We start from the raw sequence: 19,954 nt of genomic DNA, 5'->3' as shown, positions 1-19,954 counted from the left end.
TGTACAAAAATCTCTCCCAACAAGGTCTCACCAAACTGTTTCCCAGAGGAAACTGAGAAAACTGCTAAGTGAACAGAGACTTCATTTGTATGAGGAGCCCTGACTCAAACCATCCCTCTAAGTTGCCACTCCATTATGCTGGCATTTCACTAATGAGTTTCCAGAACATGGAGAAACACACTTAGGAGAAATTAATTTCAAATCACACAATCACTGCCAAAAATAACAGAAGAGGAGCCTAATTTAAATATTACAATTATGTCCAAGTCTCCCCAAAGTGGGCAACTCATCATTTGAAATTCACCACTCTTCAAACAGAAATATGTGTGCATGAGACAGTCTAGGGTAAGATTTCATAAACTTCAAGTGAGACTTGAACTGAAAACTTATGACCCAAAAGAAAAAAAACAGTGCTACAACTGAGCCACAGCTGACACTCACACAAAGGTACATGTAGTTCTCCCATATTGCCACTATTACTCTGTGAGGCTCCTCACTTTTAAAAGCCTGTATCAGTTCCAATTAGTCTGTATCTCCAAGGTAGATCCCAAAGCCATCAAGGAGTCAAAACTGCATACAAACTGGCTAATTCCCCTTGAGAGAGTTTGCAGACTGCAGTCCACGCTATGCAATGTGAAGATTGCTGATGTCCTGTAAGATGACACCTCAGGCTGAAAGAGGACTACAGCCACGAGGTCTTCCAAAGCCTCATACAGCCATTGAAGTCCTCGTCTCTACTCTACTTATCACAGCAGAGAGAGGCAGAACATCATGCTTCAGAGATGTCTTCTGGGTCATCCTTGCACCTGTACTCTGGTTAGACACTGAAGCAGACAGGTACACAGAACTGAACTGGAGTGCTAAATCTAGAAACTGCCAGGGATAGAGCACAATATTGCATATTCAGGATGATAATCTTCCACTAACATGTCTTTTTTAAGAGACTTGTTGTTGAAAAGGACCTATAATAAAGAGAAAAGACCAAGAGTTAGGATGGCAAATAGAAGCTGGACATTTAAACTTCTGCGAATGCAATGTGCTGAGGCGAATGAAGAATTATAAATAATATACAAACACTGTACTCAGGTAGCTAACCTTGCCTTGCTCATCATGACTTCTTGCTCAAGTTCCTTACCAGGTCCCAATCTTGGTCCTCTCACTAACACTGTGCATGGTCTTCTCCTGCTGAAAGAGAGGTTGAGAGTTAGTGAATGGCTGGTGAGAAGGTAAAATGAATAAATGTAGGGTTCATGAATATAGTGTATGTGCTAAAAGGTGGAGAAGCAGCAAAATGGAACATAGATGGGGAGGTAATGAATTTAAAACCAAATGAGTGGATTGATGGGAGGCTTGTTGGGGACAGTTAACAGCTATGCATGTATTAGGACACATGACAAGAGAATGTGTGATGTGATTTGATTAATTACTGTCACATTTTTTAGTATAAAATGAAAAGCATTGTTTCTTGCATGCTATACAGACAAAACATACTATATATAGGGAAAGGAAGAGAATGCAGAATGTAGTGTTACAGTCATAGTTACGGTGTAGAGAAAAATCAACTTAATGCGAGATAGGTTCATTCAAAAGTCTGATGGCAACAGGGAGAAGCTGTTTTTGAGTCAGTTGGTACTTATCCTCAGACTTCTGTATCTTTTTCCCCAATGGGAGAAGGTGGGAGAGAATATGTCCCAGTGGACTCCTTAACTGTGCTGGCTGCTCTTCCAAGGCAACAGAAAGTGTAAACAATGTCAATGGATGGAAGGCTGGGTCAAGTGATGGACTGGGTATCATTCATGACCCTTTGTAGTTTTTTTGTGAACTTGGGCAGAGCAGGAGCCATACCAAGCGATGATACAATCAGAAAGAATGCTTTCTATGGTGCATCTGTAGAAGTTGGTGAGAGTTGTAGCTGACATGTCAAATTTCCTGTGTCTCCTGAGAAAGTTGGTGGGCTTTCTTAACTATAGCTTCCGCATGGAGGGGCCAGAACAGGCTGTCTTTGGTATCTAGGTTTCAGGGTTGAGCGTAGGGCTTGGGAGATGGCGTCCGCTGTGGACCTGTTGCGGCAATAGGCGAATTGTTATGGATCCAGGCAGTCTGGGAGGCAGGAATTGATTTGTGCCATGACTAACCTTGCGAAGCACTTCATAATGATGGATGTCAGAGCCACTGGATGATAGTCATTAAGGCACGCTGCCTGGCCTTTCTTTGGTACCAGGATGATGGTCGTCTGGTCATATGGAAGGCAAAAGAAGGGACGGGTGCATTTGGGTTGAGAAAGGGCAAGTGCTGCAATGTGCCTTGTCACTTTATACTGAATTAGATGATGCAGGGGAGTGATTATTGTGTTGAAACTGTCAAGTAAGGGTATGACAGAAGTGATGTGGAGTGAATTTCAGAGAAGAACAGCTGTACTCACCCTTGCTGCTCGAGTGAGGCCATCGAATTTTACTTTTACATGACTGCAGGTCCTGGGGTGATGCCACTCGCACTATCCTGGTCAACCACCTCCATCCAAATTTCTAATGGTGGTAGGATGCTCTTAGTTGTTGGAGAACATTATCTTCTCTCCTTGACCTGACTTTCTCATCAGGAACTCAAAGGATGAAAAGTAAAAACAGACTCATTTGAGCTCCCATTTCATGCAAAACGAAAGCAAATGAAGGAGGAGAATCCAGTTTTAGATAAGCATTGGGTACCCTGCCAGAAACTGAAAGCACATGGGGCAGCAAGAGTATAAACACTGGCAAAGACTACTTGGGCCAAATAGTCCCTTTCTAAAATATAATTTTTAAGTAATATGCTTTGAATGTAACAGTTAATGCAAAATTCTCATGTAGTAAAAACCAAAATACAAACAATAATTTGTTGCAAAATTTGAGTCTCAGGTTAATAAAGTTGCATCACACATCAAAGTATTACTCACCATACGATTCATATGTCTCCTGACTGGTTCCATGACCATAATCATAGTAATCAGACGCGCTGTGGAAGAGAGTGAAGAATCAGACAAGTATTCAGGCAACACTAGGTGAGAGCGTAGTAATTTTCTCAAGCATCAGTTACAATGTGCATGTTATGTTTTCTTAAATAGTAGAGGCCAAATAGCAAAACAGAAAAAATTGGCAACCTCATTGGGCTTACATTTTTAATAGAAATCTATCCAGATTTCAATGAGGCTCGAATTGGGGCCCTCCGCTTACCACAGGTTGGCACGACAGGTTACTATGGTGCCAACCTGGTAGTTCCAACCTGTGCCAAGCCATTTCCTCTCCTCCATGGGCTATACTTATCTTTATGTACCTGGGGAGACCCCTACGACAGGTTCACATCTGTGTGAACTTGTAAAGTCACATCCGCTTGTTTTGAAGCTATATGGCAAGGTAGTCAAGATACGGTCGTGGGAAGATTGCTCAATGATATTAAAATGCTTCTATTTGGGGCAGCATGATGGTACAGTGGTCAGCACTGCTGCCTCACAACACCAAGGACTCGGGTTCAATTTCCTGCTCAGGCCACTGTCAATATGGAGTTTGCACATTCTCCCTGTGGATTTCCTTCAGGTGCTCTGGTTTCCTCCACAGACCAAAAATGTGCAAGTTAGTTGGATTGGCCATGATAAATTATCCCTTAGTGTCAGGGTAAATATATGGAGTTACACAGACAGGGCCTGGGTGGGATCATTGCTGGTGCAGGCTCGATGGGCCAAATGGCCTCATTCTGCACTGTGGGGACTTTATGATAAAGCAGGTTCACGTCCATTATGGGTGATGAGGGGCGGGGCAGATTCAAAGTTGCATTCTTGCTGGTGAGAATTGCAACTTCCAAATCTTGAGCCCTCGCCAGCAACCTCACAAATGGCAAACACAAGCTCAAGGTTCTGGCCCATCTTTCCCTAACGTATTTTAAAAATAAAATCAAACCAGGAGAAAAGCAAATTTGGTGCATTGATCAACATGTTCGATTCTATTCTATGACTGCACTCTTTGTTCTTAGGTCATCAGATGGAGTATCAACAACTGGCGAGAAAAAACATAACCCAAATTAATGGGGCATGGGGGAAAAAGAGGTACTCATTCTACCCAGTGTTACATTATAATAAACATAATTGAGTTTTGAATGTCCACAATTAATGTGAAAGTTTAATTTAACAGACTATTTTAATCAATACAAATAATCTATTATTGTGAAGTTGATTACTTTGCAAACAGTCAGGAAAGAGGTTGGCAAAATTCCTTCATTTTAAAAAATAGAAACAATAAGATACACCATGCTGCATATTTGAACAGTTCTGCAAAATAACTCCTGACATGATTCTCAGACTTCCATAAACTGTGCTCGTTTTGACCTCAAACAGTCTGGTATCCTGCAAAGCTGTAATGCATTTGCCACTGAGAAATTACATTATTCTATTTTTTCACTCAATATCTGAAGCAAATGGAATACACCAAGAAATACTGTCAAATTATCTTTTGTACATGAAGACATCAGGGGATGGGGATATAGAGTTCAAAGCTTTCTGGTAGCAGGGCAAAAAGGAGAGAATACAAAATCATGGAACCAATCAGGTTACCAAAGCCACAGAATATGCTGGATAAACTCAGCACGTCTGGTGACATCTGTGGAGAAAGTTACCAAAGCCACATAGCTAACTGCAGAACAGCATATTTTTTTTGAAAACTGGAACATTATTTGTCTGGCTTTTCAGATGTGGTGGAAAGGCTTGAGAAAGTTTGGGATCAGAAAAGTCTGCCTATCCAGTTCATATAGCATCTCTTAGTGAGAAATCCTTGTGCCTCAATATTAATGGGAGGGCAGGATTGGTGAAGGGGTTAAAGTAGGAAATGCTGCAGCTGGAAATACTCAACAGGGTAGGTAGCATCTGTGGACAGAAAAGAGTTAACATGTCAGATAGAGGCTGTCATCTTAAATTCTGAACCATTGGCCTAGGTCTTATGGTCTCCAGATGGTTGTACCCAAGAAGATGCCCTGGGAGATCTGTTAGAAGTCCCAACACAAGGACTTCACAGGATTAGCCCAGGAAGTTTGAAATATCAAATGGCAACCCCTCTGCGTCCCAAGCCCTCTGAAAAAGTCTCCAAATTGGAGATTCTGGGGGGTTCTGACTCACTAACCAGAATAGTTACTTAGGAAATGTTAGGCAGGACAATTCCTTATGTAACTCCTGGCTACAGCTGGGCATGGCAATCCAATGGTGATTGTCATTCCTCAGAAGAGTTACGTCTGTTTCCTGACTTGCTGAGTATTGCATTATTTTCTGCTTTTATTTCAGACATGCAGTTTCTACAGTATTTTGTTTTTACAAAGGTGAGGAGTCACATGTGGGCAAAAGGATCCTGCCAAAATTGAACAGCAGGCATAAAAAACAGCTTGCTAACTCCTGCCCAACACCTAGACAGCCACTGACTATTTATCAAATGAGAAAAGAATAAAATTTTAGCACGTCAGGGCACTAACAAGAAATCTGTGGGAACAGCGTGTGGAAGGAGAGTTTTGCAGGAAAACAGAAATTCCAGTAGCCAGTGGCTAAAATATAGACTATCAACTTTCTTCATTTCAACATGGTTTCGAAGCTTTGTATTTGCCAGTTGCACTCAGGAAAATCTAACAGGAGGTTCTAGCAGACAGCTGGAACATAGAACATAACAGTGCAGTACAGGCCCTTCAGCCCTCAAGGTTGCGCCGACCAGTGGAACCAATTTAATGACCCTCTAACCTAAACTATTTCAATATTATCCATATGCCTATCCAATGACCATTTGAATGCCCTTAAAGTTGGCGAGTCCACAACTGCTACAGGCAGGGCATTCCGAGCCCTTACTACCCTGAGTAAACAGCCTACCGCCGACATCCATCCTATAATTATCAACCCTCAATTTAAAGCTATGTCCCCTCATGTTAGCCATCACCATCCGAGGAAAAAGGCTCTCACCGTCCACCCTATCTAATCCTCTAATCATCTTGTATGCCTCAATTAGGTCACCTCTTAACCTTCTTCTCTCTAACGAAAAGAGCTTCAAGTCCCTCAGCCTTTCCTCATAAGACCTTCCCACCATACCAGGCAACATCCTGGTAAACCTCCTCTGCACCCTTTCCAATGCTTCCACTTCTTATAATGCGGCGACCAGAACGGTACACAATACTCCAATTGCGGCCACACTAGAGTTTTAAACAGTTGCAACATGATCTCGTGGCTCCGAAATTCACTCCCTCTACCAATAGAAGCTAACACACCGTACACCTTCTTAACAACCTTATCAACCTGGGTGCCAACTTTCAGGGATCTATGCACATGTACACCGAGATCTCTCTGCTCATCGACACTATCAAGAGACCTTCCAGTAGCCCTATATTCTGTAATCCTGTTACTCTTTCCAAAGTGAATCACCTCTCACTTTTCTGCATTAAACTCCATTTGCCACCTCTCAGCCCAGCTCTGCAGCTTATCTATGTCCCTCTGCAAACTCTAACATCCATCCTCACTGTCTACAACTCCTCCGACTTTAGTGTCATCTGCAAATTTACTAACCCATTCTTCTACACCCTCATCTAGGTCATTTATAAAAATGACAAACAGCAGTGGCCCCAAAACAGATCCCTGCAGTACACCACTAGTAACTGAACTCCAGGTTGAATACTTCCCATCAACCACCACCCTCTGTCTTCTATCAGCTAGCCAATTCCTGATCCAAACTGCTAAATCACCCTCAATCCCATGCATCCATATTCTTTGCTGGTTGTCGATGATAACCAGCAAAGAAACGTTTCTTAAAATATACTTATGGAATTTGCAGTCAGGAAGAATAGGAGTGGTACCCAAGTATGGGTTCCAGTTTGCTGATGGCTGTTACCACTCCCACCCCCGCAAAAACTTTCCTTCCCAACCTCAATTGTTGCAAATACCTTTCCCACACCTATCTTGTCCCAAATTGCTTCAACATTCCTGTCTTCTAGGTCACCAATCCTCTACACCTCCATGTTTAAGAGTCACTGCAATGCCAACCTGCAGCAGCTCGCCCTTCAAACTGTTTCACTTGAAAGATGCACATTGCTGAGCAACTCAATGTAAATGTCACCTGAGGTGTAATAGGTGCAAAGAAATACTTCCTGTGTCTCACACCTACCAAAATGGATTTGTGCCAGAAGTTGTCAACAAAATTCTGATACACTCCATATATTTGATATAAAGACACGTATAAAATGGATTAGCTCAGACAGGAAGTAAACTTCTGAGGTCTGCAATTCCTCACCAGTGGAAATTCTACGTAAGTATGTAAGTGTCCGGTTCATGTTTTCAGGATCTGATGAAACTCCAGATGAACTGGTAACACTCCTAAGCATCTCACATGGAAAAAAAAATCAAGAACTCACAGGTTATCCATTATTTAACAATGCATTATATTGTAAAGCTGAGATGTTCAGGATTACCTAAAGGAGACAGGAGGCAGAGTCTTTCAATCAACTAGCTATCTGAATTCCCTGGTACACTATAAGCGACATTATTATTAAAATTTGGTCACTCTTTCTGCAGCTGTTTGAGTTGTTAACATGTTTTGCTCGCCCTCAGCGGCTGTCAAAACCACTGACAAGCTTAAACAGTAATGTTGAATTCTTCACTGTCACTGACACAAGGTGACTGGCTGACAGCCTGTCATGCATTTAAGCATCTGGTGAGGTTATCAATAGAGTCCAGCCAGTCCTCAGTACAGCTCAAATATATAGTATGCAGTCAGATTTTCAACTCAGAACAAATAATATTTTAAAACGAAGACACTAATTTGAAAAAAAATGTGGAGGCTAATTTTTTTTTTTAAATACTAGCCATTGTGCCATATCATACAATTTGCATACAAATACAATAACCTACCATCTTATGATGCATGCAAATGTAAGGCAACAATTATAATTTTACATTCAAACAGTGAGCCAAATTGTGTCAGTAGTTGAAATATCGCTGTGCTGTTTCCTTCAAGTAGTAAATGGCATTTGGAATTTCCATGTGGACTTGTTCCACATTTTCTTTTGGATGACCACAGTTGCATATTAGGGTATTCATAATTTCTCATTTGTTCATCAAATGTCCACATCTGCCAAGCTCTGGGACAATGCAATTTAGAACATGAGATAATACAGGCAGCCAGGCAGTTTGGGTCTGCTTGATGGTTCCAGTGATAAGCCACTGTGAAGCATGCAGTTCGACACTAACAAGTATTACAACTTCTGGTCCATCCTGCTGCATAATAATTGGCTCCAGACTACACAAGGAGTATTTCTGATGTATAAAGCACTCATGCTGACGCTCCTCAACTGGTGTTGGCTACTGCCCTTGTCTTTGACTTGGCAGCTATTCTTCAGGTAACCGTGCAATAAGAACATAAGTAGGAGCAGGAGTAGGCCATCTAGCCCTTTGAGCCTGCCCCGCCATTCAATAAGATCATGGCTGATCTGAAGTGGATCAGTTCCACTTTCCCGCTTTCTCCCCATAACCCTTAATTCCCTTGCCTACCAAAAACCTATCTACCCGTGACTTAAATATATTTAGTGAGGTAGCCTCCACCACTTCAACGGGCAGAGAATTCCAGAGATTCACCACCCTTTGAGTGAAGAAGTTCCTCCTCAACTCCGTTCTAAACTGCCCCCTCCCCTGATCTTGAGGCTGTGCCCTCTAGTCCTGCTGTCCTTTGAGCGGGAAGAATCTCTCTACCTCTACCCTATCCATCCCCTTCATTATCTTATACATCTCTATAAGATCCCCCCTCATCCTTCTAAACTCCAATGAGTACAGATCAGTCTATTTAGTCTCTCTTCATAGACCAACCCAGTATCAGCCTAGTGAACCTCCTCTGCATTCCCTCCAAGGCCAAAATATCCTTGCGCAAGTGAGGCGACCAAAACCGCACACAGTACTCCAGATGCGGCCTCACCAGTGCCCTGTACAGTTGCAGCAAGACCTCCCTGCTTTTATATTCTATCCCCCTCGCTATAAAGGCCAGCATCCCATTCGCCTTCTTGATCACCTGCTGTACCTGCAGGTGATCAAGATGTGCAAGGTGAGTATATTCCAGATACAGCTCAAGATAGGTCAGAGTGTGGTTATGTGGTACAGTCCTGCTGCAAAGGTCACTTTCAAGGTATACTTAGCATTCCTACAAGATGGAATGCAGTGACTGTTGTTTCATGGTGTTTGGCCTGGGCTTCCTGTATGGTGTTTAGGTCCCTATTTAAGATTAACTTGGTATTATTGGAAGGTTGCTGCCTGCATTGCCAGGGGAATGTCATTTAGAAATGCAAATCTGCAGAACTTCATTGGTGACTTTTTGCTTGCACAGACACACTTAACAGTATTGATGAGGGTATGAGCTTTGTTGCACAGTGCTGTTGAGGAACCTGAGCAAGTTGACTTGATCACCCAAATGGGCACGTGATCCAAAGCAGGAATAGCATTTTGAAGAAGGGATGATCTTTGCCAGCTTCAGAATCAGTCTTTGAACCAGACTGTGTCATATGCTGATGACAGGTCTACAAAAGCTGCACTGGTCTTGGATTTCCTTTGGAATCCTGCCTGGGTGTACACTGCAGGAGACAAACTTGGTTGCAGCAATTGTGATTAGGCTGGAATTTCACTTGTTCTTTGGAATCAATGAATTATAGGGTCAATTCTCTGGAAGAAAACATGTTCCAGCAGTTTGTAAGTCATAAGAACATAAGAACATAAGAAATAGGAGCAGGAGTAGGCCATCTAGCCCTTCGAGCCTGCCCCACCATTCAATAAGATCATGGCTGATCTGTTGTGGCTCAGTTCCACTTTCCCGCCCTCTCCCCATAACCCTTAATCCCCTCTCTTATCAAGAACCCATCAACCCGCTTCTTAAAAATATTTAGCGAGGCAGCCTCCACCACTTCAACGGGCAGAGAATTCCAGAGATTCACCACCCTTTGAGTGAAGAAGTTCCTCCTCAACTCCGTTCTAAACCGCCTCCCCTTTATCTTGAGGCTGTGCCCCCTAGTCCTACTGTCTTTTTTGAGCGGGAAGAGTCTCTCCACCTCTATCCTATCCATCCCATTCATCATCTTATACGTCTCAATGAGATCTCCCCTCATTCTTCTAAACTCTAACGAGTACAAGCCTAGTTTATTCAGCCTCTCCTCATAGCTCAATCCCCTCAACTCCGGTATCAGCCTAGTAAACCTCCTCTGCACTCCCTCCAGGGCCAAAATATCCTTGCGCAGGTGCGGTGCCCAAAACTGCACACAGTACTCCAGCTGCGGCCTCACCAATGCCCTATACAGCTGCAGCAAGACCTCCCTACTTTTATATTCAATCCCCCTCACACACAGGATTGATACCTGATCTATAGTTTCCCAGGCTGAAAGTCATAAATCAGAAAGTAATAACATAACAGATCAGAGGTTGCTTAAACCGAATGCTTGAATCCGTCATCAAAGAAGAAATAGCGAGGCACCTAGAAAAGAATGGTTTGATTGAGCAGACGCAGCACGGATTCGTTAAGGGGAAGTCGTGTTTGACAAATTTATTGGATTTCTATGAGGATGTGTACTAGTGCGGTAGACAGAGGGGAACCGGTGGATGTGGTGTTTCTTGATTTTCAAAAGGCATTTGATAAGATGCCGCACAAAAGATTTCTTCAGAAGGTTAGGGGGCATAGAGTTGGGGGTAAGGTGTTAGCGTGGATAGAAGATTGGTTGTCTAATAGGAGGCAGAGAGTTGGTATCAATGGGTGCTATTCTGATTGGCGGTTGGTGACTAGTGGAGTGCTGCAGGTATCAATGGGTGCTATTCTGATTGGCGGTTGGTGACTAGTGGAGTGCTGCAGGGATTGGTGCTGGGGCCTCAGCTATTTACCATTTATATAGATGATCTGGAGGAAGAGGCTGAGCGTAGGGTGACGAAATTTGCTGATGACACAAAGACGAGTGGAAAAGCAAATTGTGCGGAGGGTGTGGAAAGTCTGCAGAGGGATCTGGATAGGCTGAGTGAGTGGGCGAGGACCTGGCAGATGGAGTACAATGTTAGCAAGTGTGAGGGTGTCCACTTTGGAAGAAATAATAGTAGGAGGGATTACTATTTAAAGGGAGAAAAGCTGCAGCATGCTACGGTGCAGAGGGACCTGGGGGTCCTTGTGCATGAGTCACAAAAACCCAGTCTGCAGGTGCAGCAGGTGATCAAGAAAGCGAATGGGATGCTGGCCTTTATAGCGAGGGGGATAGAATATAAAAGCAGGGAGGTCTTGCTGCAACTGTACAGGGCACTAGTGAGGCTGCAGCTGGAGTACTGGGTGCAGTTTTGGTCGCTGCACTTGCACAAGGATATTTTTAGCCTTGGAGGGGGTGCAGAGGAGGTTTATTAAGCTGATACCAGAGATGAGGGGGTTAGACTATGAAGAGAGACTGAATAGACTGGGTCTATACTCGTTGGAGTTTAGAAGGATGAGGGGGGATCTTATAGAGACGTATAAGATAATGAAAGGGATGGATAGGTAGAGGTAGAGAGATTCTTCCCGCTCAGAAAGGACAGCAGGACTAGAGGGCACAGCCTCAAGATGGCGGGGGGGGGGGGGGGGGGGGTGGAGAGCAGTTTAGAACGGAGTTGAGAAGGAACTTCTTCACTCAAAGGGTGGTGAATCTCTGGAATTCTCTGCCCATTGAAGTGGTGGAGGCTACCTCGCTAAATATATTTAAGTCACGGGTAGATAGGTTTTTGACAGACAGGGGAATTAAGGGTTATGGGGAGAAAGAGGGAAAGTGGAACTGATCCACTTCAGATCAGCCATGATCTTACTGAATGGTGGGGCAGGCTCGAAGGGCTAGATGGCCTACTCCTGCTCCTATTTCTTATGTTCTTAAACACTGCACCAGGACGAAAATTCAGAGGCAACCCGCAATATTCAACCGTCTTCCCATCTGAATGCATATTCCAGTCTGAGTAACATTATCAAATCTGGTATCAAATTCTAGCAAATGCTGTAAAATCCAGTCACAGTAAATATTAATGTGTTTTCTCTAAATTATGCATGCATAATGCATTTATAGGGGAAAAATATCAGAAAATGGTAAAATTCACTGCAGACATGGATGGAACACAGACAAAACCTTGTATCAAAAGGAAAATGATATTGAAGTTTTACATGAAAGTTGCATTTAGTAGTTTTGATAGATTTTTACAAGAGAGAAGTTTGAAGTGACAATAACTATCATTCAGTTCAGTATCTAATTTATTGGAGATATATCATAAAGCCTGGAGGCCTGCTGCAGCTGAGCCCATTCCAATTTCTGTCAATCTTGTCCGTAATGTTTTCCAACATTTCATTTATATGTCTGTGGTGTCTAATAAAAAACAAAAAGATCAAAGAAAAAAGCTCCCGTCTCACTACTGGCTGCCAAGCAAAAAACAATTGGACATTTTAAAAAAATAACAAAATGAAAATAAAAGCTTTTCTGAATTTTATTCTGCCACTGAAAAACAGTGATTGTAATTTAAGCTTCTACAAGTTTTTTCCCCATAACGTAATCATCCTTGTCAGATGGATATTCCATGAAAGGTCCTAATTTTAGAACCGAAGTTATAGTTTTGACTAGATTTAGTTATATGAACATACTTAAAATCATTTAAGTAAATCACAATTTATTGTCTCAATCTATAAGTGATTGACATCAATATCCCTTCTCACAAGAATAGAGCTCAATTATTTAGTCTTAAAAAGAATTTTGCACTATTCTCTTTCTTTCCCGTAATCAATAAAACTTGTCGAATTCGAGGCAATGGTCAACTTTAAAGCATTATTTTCAAGAAGCAAGTTTCTGCTTCAGCTCATATAATGCTTTCGATACAACTAAACGATTTAGATTAAACTTAGAAACTGCTCATATTTAACTTTTCTTTTACAATAATACTTCAGATCTCGGTGGATCTGGAATTAATTCTTTGGAATTCGGTGGAACTGCATGTTCAGATTTAATCCATCTAACCTGCCTTCCAGTGAGAGATCTCAGTACATGAAATAACCCTGTAGCCAGCAGACACCTGCTCAGTAATGCTTCATCCAGTGAATCCAACTAATTTTCTTAAATTCCCTGGAGTAGAGCTCTGTGCTTTGTGCAAATTGAACGCACAATACAAGTGCTATGAGATGCTGGCTTTGGAACCATCTGTAGAAATAATAGATGTTGAGGATTTCCAGAATCTTTCATTTTTATTTGTGGGAAAGGAGTTTGGCAAATTCAAGCTCCCTTCATTTGGCTAAGCATTCTATTTACTGTCCCCATTTCATCCAACTTTCCTGCAGTCCCAGAATTTATCCTGCTGCCTTGACTGCAGTACAGCAAAGTCAAAATAAAAAAAAATACTAAATTTTGGATCTGAGGTCAAGAGGCATTCACAAACTTAAAGGACTAAGAAAGTACATTGGTCTGAGTAGAACAAGTTAACGTGATTGTATGGAAATCCTGTTTGACAACATTATTATGCTTTTTAAGAATGTAATGAATTGGTTAGATAAAGGGAAAATAATAGATGTAGCACACCTAGCTTTCCAAAAAGCATTTGATTGGTGCTAACAAAAGATTAATAGGCAAGATAAGGGCTCATGGGGCTGGTCAATGGCAAGAAAATAAAGAATGGGCATAAACTGGGAATTTTCAAGATTACAGACTGTGATTGGTGGATTACTACTAGGACCATTGCTGGCGCTGTAGCTGTTTATGATCTATATTACTAATTAAGAGACTAAGAGTAACACATCTATGTTTGCTGATAATACAAAGGTACAAAGGTGAAAAGGTGAGCTGTGGGGAAGACAGAGCTGCTACAAAGAAATACAGACAAGCAAAATGACTGGGCAATAAGATGCAGGATGTAGTGCAGTGTAGGGAAGTGTGAAGTCATTCACTTTGGCTGCAAAAGTTAAGTAGAATATTATTTAATCAGTGTGAAACTTGTAAATGTTGATATTTAGAGAGACTTGGGTTTGCTCATACAAGGAACGCAGAAAGTTAGCATGCAAATATGGTAATTACAGAGGCAACTGGCATATTGGCTTATACTGTAAGAGGACTGGAGTACAGGAATGCAGTTGTACAGGGTTTTATGAGATTACATCTGGAATAACACTTGTGGTTTTGTTCTCCAAATTGAAGGATGGATACACTTGCATTGGAGGCAGAACAGGAAAAGTTCACTAATCCTTGAGATGAGGCTGTCCTCTGATGAGAGACTAAGTAAAACAGGCCTATATTCTCTGGTGTTCAGAGGGATGAAAGGTGACGTTACTGAAGCATATAAGACTCTGAAAGAGCTGGATAGGGGAGATGCTGAAAGATGTTTCTGATGGTCAGGGAATTTAAAACAGAGGGATAAAGTCTTAGATGAGGAGGAATTTCTTCACTCAAAGGGTTGTGAATCTTTGGAATTTTCTACCCCAGGGGGTTGAGAACTCTCCAGCATTGAATATATTTGAGGCTTGGAGAAACAGATTTTAATCTCTCAGGAAATCAAGAAATATGAGCAGCCAGTGGGAAAATAGAAAACAAGAATACAAAAAAAAGGAACAGACCAAATGGCCAGTTGAGTCTGCTCTGCTGTTCAATGCAATCATGATCTTGAGTTTCAAGTGCATTTTCCTCCATCCTAGGAGTAGCTTAAGTGTGGACCTTAGATGAGGATCAACGTCACTCGGTGCAGTAACTGGACCAGCGATGCAGGAAGGGCACCAGCAAAGAGACAAACAGGAGCACCAACAGCAGCTTTCTCATCAAAGGTTTGTGGTTCCATAGGAGAAAGGAGATATGCAAAAGACATTATCTGAATTGGATGTACTGACAGGGAATCACCGTCATAACACATCAGCTGTCATTTTTGCAGTGGTTCTTTAAATAGTTCAGTTGAAACAGATTCATCACGCCTGCTTGTGCTATATAAAGTCAGAGGTTTACAGCATAGAAACAGTCCTTTCAACTCAAACTGTCCATGCCGCTCTTTTTTTTTGAAACCACCCTTGGCTCATATCCCTCTTACTCATGTAACTGTCTAAACTCTTTTTAAAAGACAAAATTGTACCTGCCTCTATTACTACCTCTGGCAACTTATTCCAAACTTACCACCCTTTGTGAAAGAATTGCCCTTCTGGACTCTTTTGTATCTCTCCCCCTCACCTTAAACCTATGCCCTCTAGTTTTAGACTCCCCTACCTTTGGGAAAAGATATTGACTAGCTAGCTGATCTCATTATTTTATAGACCTCTGTAAGATCACCCCTCAGCCTTCTACGCCTCAGAGAAAAAAGTCTCAATCTATCCAGCCTCTTCTTATAAGTTAGACCATCAAGTCCTGATAATAGCATCTTAACAAATCTCTTCTGCACTCTTTCTAGTTTAATGATATCCTTTCTATAATAGGGTGATCAGAATGGTTGGAACACCTAGCAGTCACATATAAAAGATCCTTTTGGGAAGTACCAGGATCTCGAATCATAAAAGGGTGATGGCACACATTCTTCACTTCATGTCAGTGCCAATTCTCTGCAAGAGCATAGAACACAGAACCTTACAGCGCAGTACAGGCCCTTCAGCCCTCGATGTTGCGCTGACCTGTGAAACCAATCTAAAGCCCATCTAACCTACACTATTCTAATATCATCCATATGTTTATCCAATGACCATTTAAATGCTCTTAATGTTGGCAAGTCCACTACTGTTGCAGGCAGGGCATTCCATGCCCTTACTAGTCTGAGTAAAGAACCTAGCTCTGACATGTCTTATATCGATTACTCCTCATTTTAAAGCTATGTCCCCTAGTGCTAGCCGTCTCCACCCGAGGAAAAAGGCTGTCACTGTCCACCTTATCTAATCCTCTGATCATCTTATATGCCTCTATTAAGTCACTTCTTAACTTCCTTCTCTCTAATGAAAACAGCCTCAAGTCCCTCAGCCTTTCCCCATAAGACCTTCCCACCATATCAGGTAACATCCTGGTAAAATCTCCTCTGCACCCTTTCAAATGCTTCCACATCCTTTCTATAATGCGGCAACCAGAACTGTACACAATACTCCAACTGCGGTCGCACCAGAGTTTTGTATAGCTGTAACATGACCTCATGGCTCTGAAATGCTATCCCTCTACCAATAAGCGCTAGCACATTGTATGCCTTTTTAACAACCCTATCAACCTGGGTGCCAACTTTCAGGGATCTATGCACATGGACACCGAGATCTCTCTGCTCATCCACACTACCAAGTGACTTAACATTGGCCTAGTACTCTGTATTCCTGTTACTCCTTCCAAAGTGAATCACTTCACACTTTTCCAAATTAAACTCCATTTGCCACCTCTCAGCCCAGCTCTGCAGCTTACCTATGTTCCTCTGTAAGCCGCAACATCCTTCCGCACTGTCCACAACTCCACCGACTTTAGCGTCATCCACAAATTTACTAACCCATCCTTCCAAGTCCTCATCCAGGTCATTTATAAAACTAAAAAACAGCAGTGGCCCCAAAACAAATCCTTGTGGTACACCACTAGTAACTGAATTCCAGGATTAACATTTCCCATCAACCACCACCTCTACCTTCTTACAGCTAGCCAATTTCTGATCCAAACTGCTAAATCACCCTCAATCCCATGCCTCCATATCTTCTGCAAAAGCTTACTGTGGGGAACATTATCAAACACTTTACCTTCATCCACCTCTTTGGTCACCTTCTCAAAGAACTCAATAAGGTTTGTGAAGCATGACCTACTCTTCCCAAAACAGTGTTGACTATCTAATCAAATTATTCCTTTCTAGATGATTATAAATTCTCTCTTATAATCCTTTCCAAAGCTTTGCCGACAACAGAAGTAAGGCTCAATGGTCCATAATTACCAGGGTTATCTCTACTCCTCTTCTTGAGCAAGGGGACAACATTTGCTATCCTCCAGTCTTCTGGCACTATTCCTGTAGACAATGACGACCTAAAGTTCAAAGCCAAAGGCTCTGCAATCTCCTCCCTAGCCTCCCAGAGAATCCTAGGATAAATCCATCCAGCCCAGGGACTTATGTATTTTCATACTTTCCAGAATTGCTAACACCTCCTCCTTATGAAACTCAATCCCATGTAATCTAAGCCTGCATCTCAGTATTCTCCTCAACAATATTACTTTTCTTTAGTATTCACACAGGAAAAAGACATTCATTTAGCGCCTCTCCTATCTCTTCGGAATTAGCTAGTTCTACTGCTCTCATTTCCCATAACTCTGCAAAAGTTTCTCTCGATGTGGAGATGCCGGTATTGGACTGGGGTAAACACAGTAAGAAGTCTCACAACACCAGGTTAAAGTCCAACTTTAACCTAGTGTTGTGAGACTTCTTACGAAGTTTCTTTCCTCAGAGACTTATCAAACTCCTCTTTGAAAGTCACAATTGAATCTATTGCCACCACACTCTCCATTAGTACATTCAAATTCTAATCACATGTAAAAAAGTTTTCCTCATGTCACCTTTGATTCTTTTTCCATTCACCTTGGTGTTCTCTGATTCCTAGTCTTAGTCGATGGTAATAGTTTATTCCTAGCTATGCTGTTTGCACCTGTCATGATAACCAAGAGAAAAATTAAATAATACATCGAAGGTTATAAATTTCTGGATATTACCCAAGCCACATGAAAAGTGGCACAGGCATAAGCATATTAGGAAGGTGAACAAGTGATTGAAGGAATGGTGTGGGAAAGAGGGATGCCATTTCATGCGACTCTGGCATCAATTTCGGGGGAGGAAGGAACAGTACCATTGGAACTGGTTCCAAACTGGGCCAAGGATCAGGGCAGTCACAAAGACTTCGAACTAGGAAACAGGTAACGGCTCAAGTGAACATTAGTAGCATAGATAACAGTTCATAAACAAACAAATCAGTGGAGTAATGGAGAAATTGTGCTAAAGGACACTAGAATAAAAAGGAATAATTAAAAGATATGAAGTAACTAAACAAGAAATAACAAACAGAAGTAAACTATTAGAATGGAAGACCAGGTTAGGGTGTGTGACCCAATTAAGTATTCTTGAACAAATTCAATGAATTACAGATGCAAATTCAAATTGGAAAGCAGAATTTTTGAGCTGTGCCAGAGATGGGGTGGGGGGGGGGGGGGAATTCCTGGCTTGTCCACATCTCTGGCCTACACAGGAACATACAAATCTGTTTTAGCACTCAATAAGATCATGGATTGACTGGGTGTGGTCTCAATTTTACTTCCCTGTCTGCTCCCACAACCTTCCTGACTGTCAAACATCTGGCTAACTCTGCCTTGAATAGGTTCAAATGGTCCAGTCTCCACTGCATTCCGGCGAAGAGAATTCTACAGGCTAATACCCTCAGAAAATATTTCCCCTCATCTTAATCTTAAGAAGGAAGACCTCTAATTTTACTCAAGTATGTATCTGAGTTCCAGTCTCCCCCACAAATGGAAAAATCCTCTCAATAACTACACTGTCAAATCCTCTCAGGATCTCATTTTTCGATAAGATCACATCTCACTTGTGTAAACTACATAGGATTATTCCAGGGATGAGTTGAGTGGGGAGGTGATGGCCTAGTGGTATTATCATGAATTATTAATCCAGAAACTCTGCTAATGTTCTGGAGACCCAGGTCTGAATCCTGCCATGGCAGATAAAAAAAAAATCTGGAATTAAGAATCTACTGATGACCATGAAACCATTATCGATTGTCAGGAAAAATCCATCTGGTTCATTAATGTCCTTTAGGGAAGGAAATCTGCTGTCCTTACTTTGTCTGGTTTATATGTGACTCTACAGCTACTGCAATGTGGTTGACTCTCAACTGTCCTTGGGCAACTAGGGATGGGCAAATAAATATTGGCCCAGCCAGCGATGCCCATGTCCCACAGATGAATAAGGAATTAAAAAAGTCTCCATACTGCTTCTAATGCAATTACACCCTTTTAGAAATGAGACCAAAATTGCATACAGCATTCTAGATATGGTCCCACCAATGCCCTGTAGAGTTTCAGTAAAATTTCCCAACTTTTGTATTCTATTCTCCTTGCAATAAACAGCATTCCATTTGTCTTTCTAGTTATTTGCTGTACCGACATACTAACCTTTGTGTTTCACGTCCCAGGGCACCTGATCCCTCTGTATCAGTGTTCTGCTTTATCTCTCTCCATTTAAATGGGTGACTGCTTTTTCATTTTTCCTGCTAAAATAAACTCAAACTTTCCCACATTATATTCCACCTGCTAAATGTTTTATCTGCTCACTTAAATTTCTATATCCCTTCACAGAACCTCCACTTTTTTTTCCACAAGTTGCCTTCCTACCTATCTTAGTGTCACTGACATATTTGGCTGGAGCCTCATCCAAATCATTTACGCAGACTGTAAATAGCTGAGGTCCCAGCACTGGTCCCTATGGCACTTCACTGGTTACAACCTGCCAACCCAAAAACGATCTATTTATCCCTAATCTCTGATTACTAATGGCTAAGTGATCCTTTTATCCATGCTAACACGTTACCTTCTACATCATTTAGCAGAGGCAGGTTTGAAAGGCATGATGGCCACTCGCTCACCAGTGGTGCTTAGCCTATCTAGGCAATATGGGACCTATGAAGGCCAAAGTCCTGAAGAAAACTGATATCCTCGCTAATGGGCACATGAGCGTCCATTATACCAACATCATTTTAAACTGCACTCTCAGCAGCTGACATACCAAGGTGAGTCCAGCTGCTGCCACAGTTTGTCTTGTGCAAAGGTTTCTTCCTCCACAATGACAATCAAGTAGCTTTGCCCACTTCTTGGTTTTGAAGTGATTTCACAGGGCCTTCACTTTGAACACCTCTTTCACCCAACTACATTGGCAGCTCCCACCTTGGAATGTGGGGCTGCCAACATGTCAGCGCAGGAAGGCTTCCTGTGGGTC

The 19,954-nt window shown here is 42.0% G+C and overlaps 1 protein-coding gene across 6 annotated transcripts in view; it reads right to left on the bottom strand.

The window, feature by feature from the left end:
- Window positions 1-19,954, bottom strand: part of khdrbs3 (KH domain containing, RNA binding, signal transduction associated 3) — a 183,150-nt gene that overhangs the window by 22,196 nt on the left and 141,000 nt on the right. For all 6 annotated transcript variants that reach the window (XR_013887736.1, XR_013887735.1, XM_080194580.1 and 3 more), the window contains one exon: window positions 2,930-2,988. Coding sequence is in view for 4 of the 6 variants with exons in the window: in XM_080194580.1 (XP_080050706.1) it covers window positions 2,930-2,988 (59 nt within the window). In the remaining 2 variants the exon portion in view is untranslated. The remainder of the gene's footprint in view (window positions 1-2,929; window positions 2,989-19,954) is intronic.

The sequence above is a fragment of the Carcharhinus amblyrhynchos genome, chromosome 8 (genome assembly GCF_965287045.1).
Source record: "Carcharhinus amblyrhynchos chromosome 8, sCarAmb.v2.hapA, whole genome shotgun sequence".
NCBI lineage: Eukaryota > Metazoa > Chordata > Chondrichthyes > Carcharhiniformes > Carcharhinidae > Carcharhinus > Carcharhinus amblyrhynchos.
The sequence above is the reverse complement of the archived record's forward strand: the minus strand, read 5'-3'. Positions and strand labels throughout refer to the sequence as shown.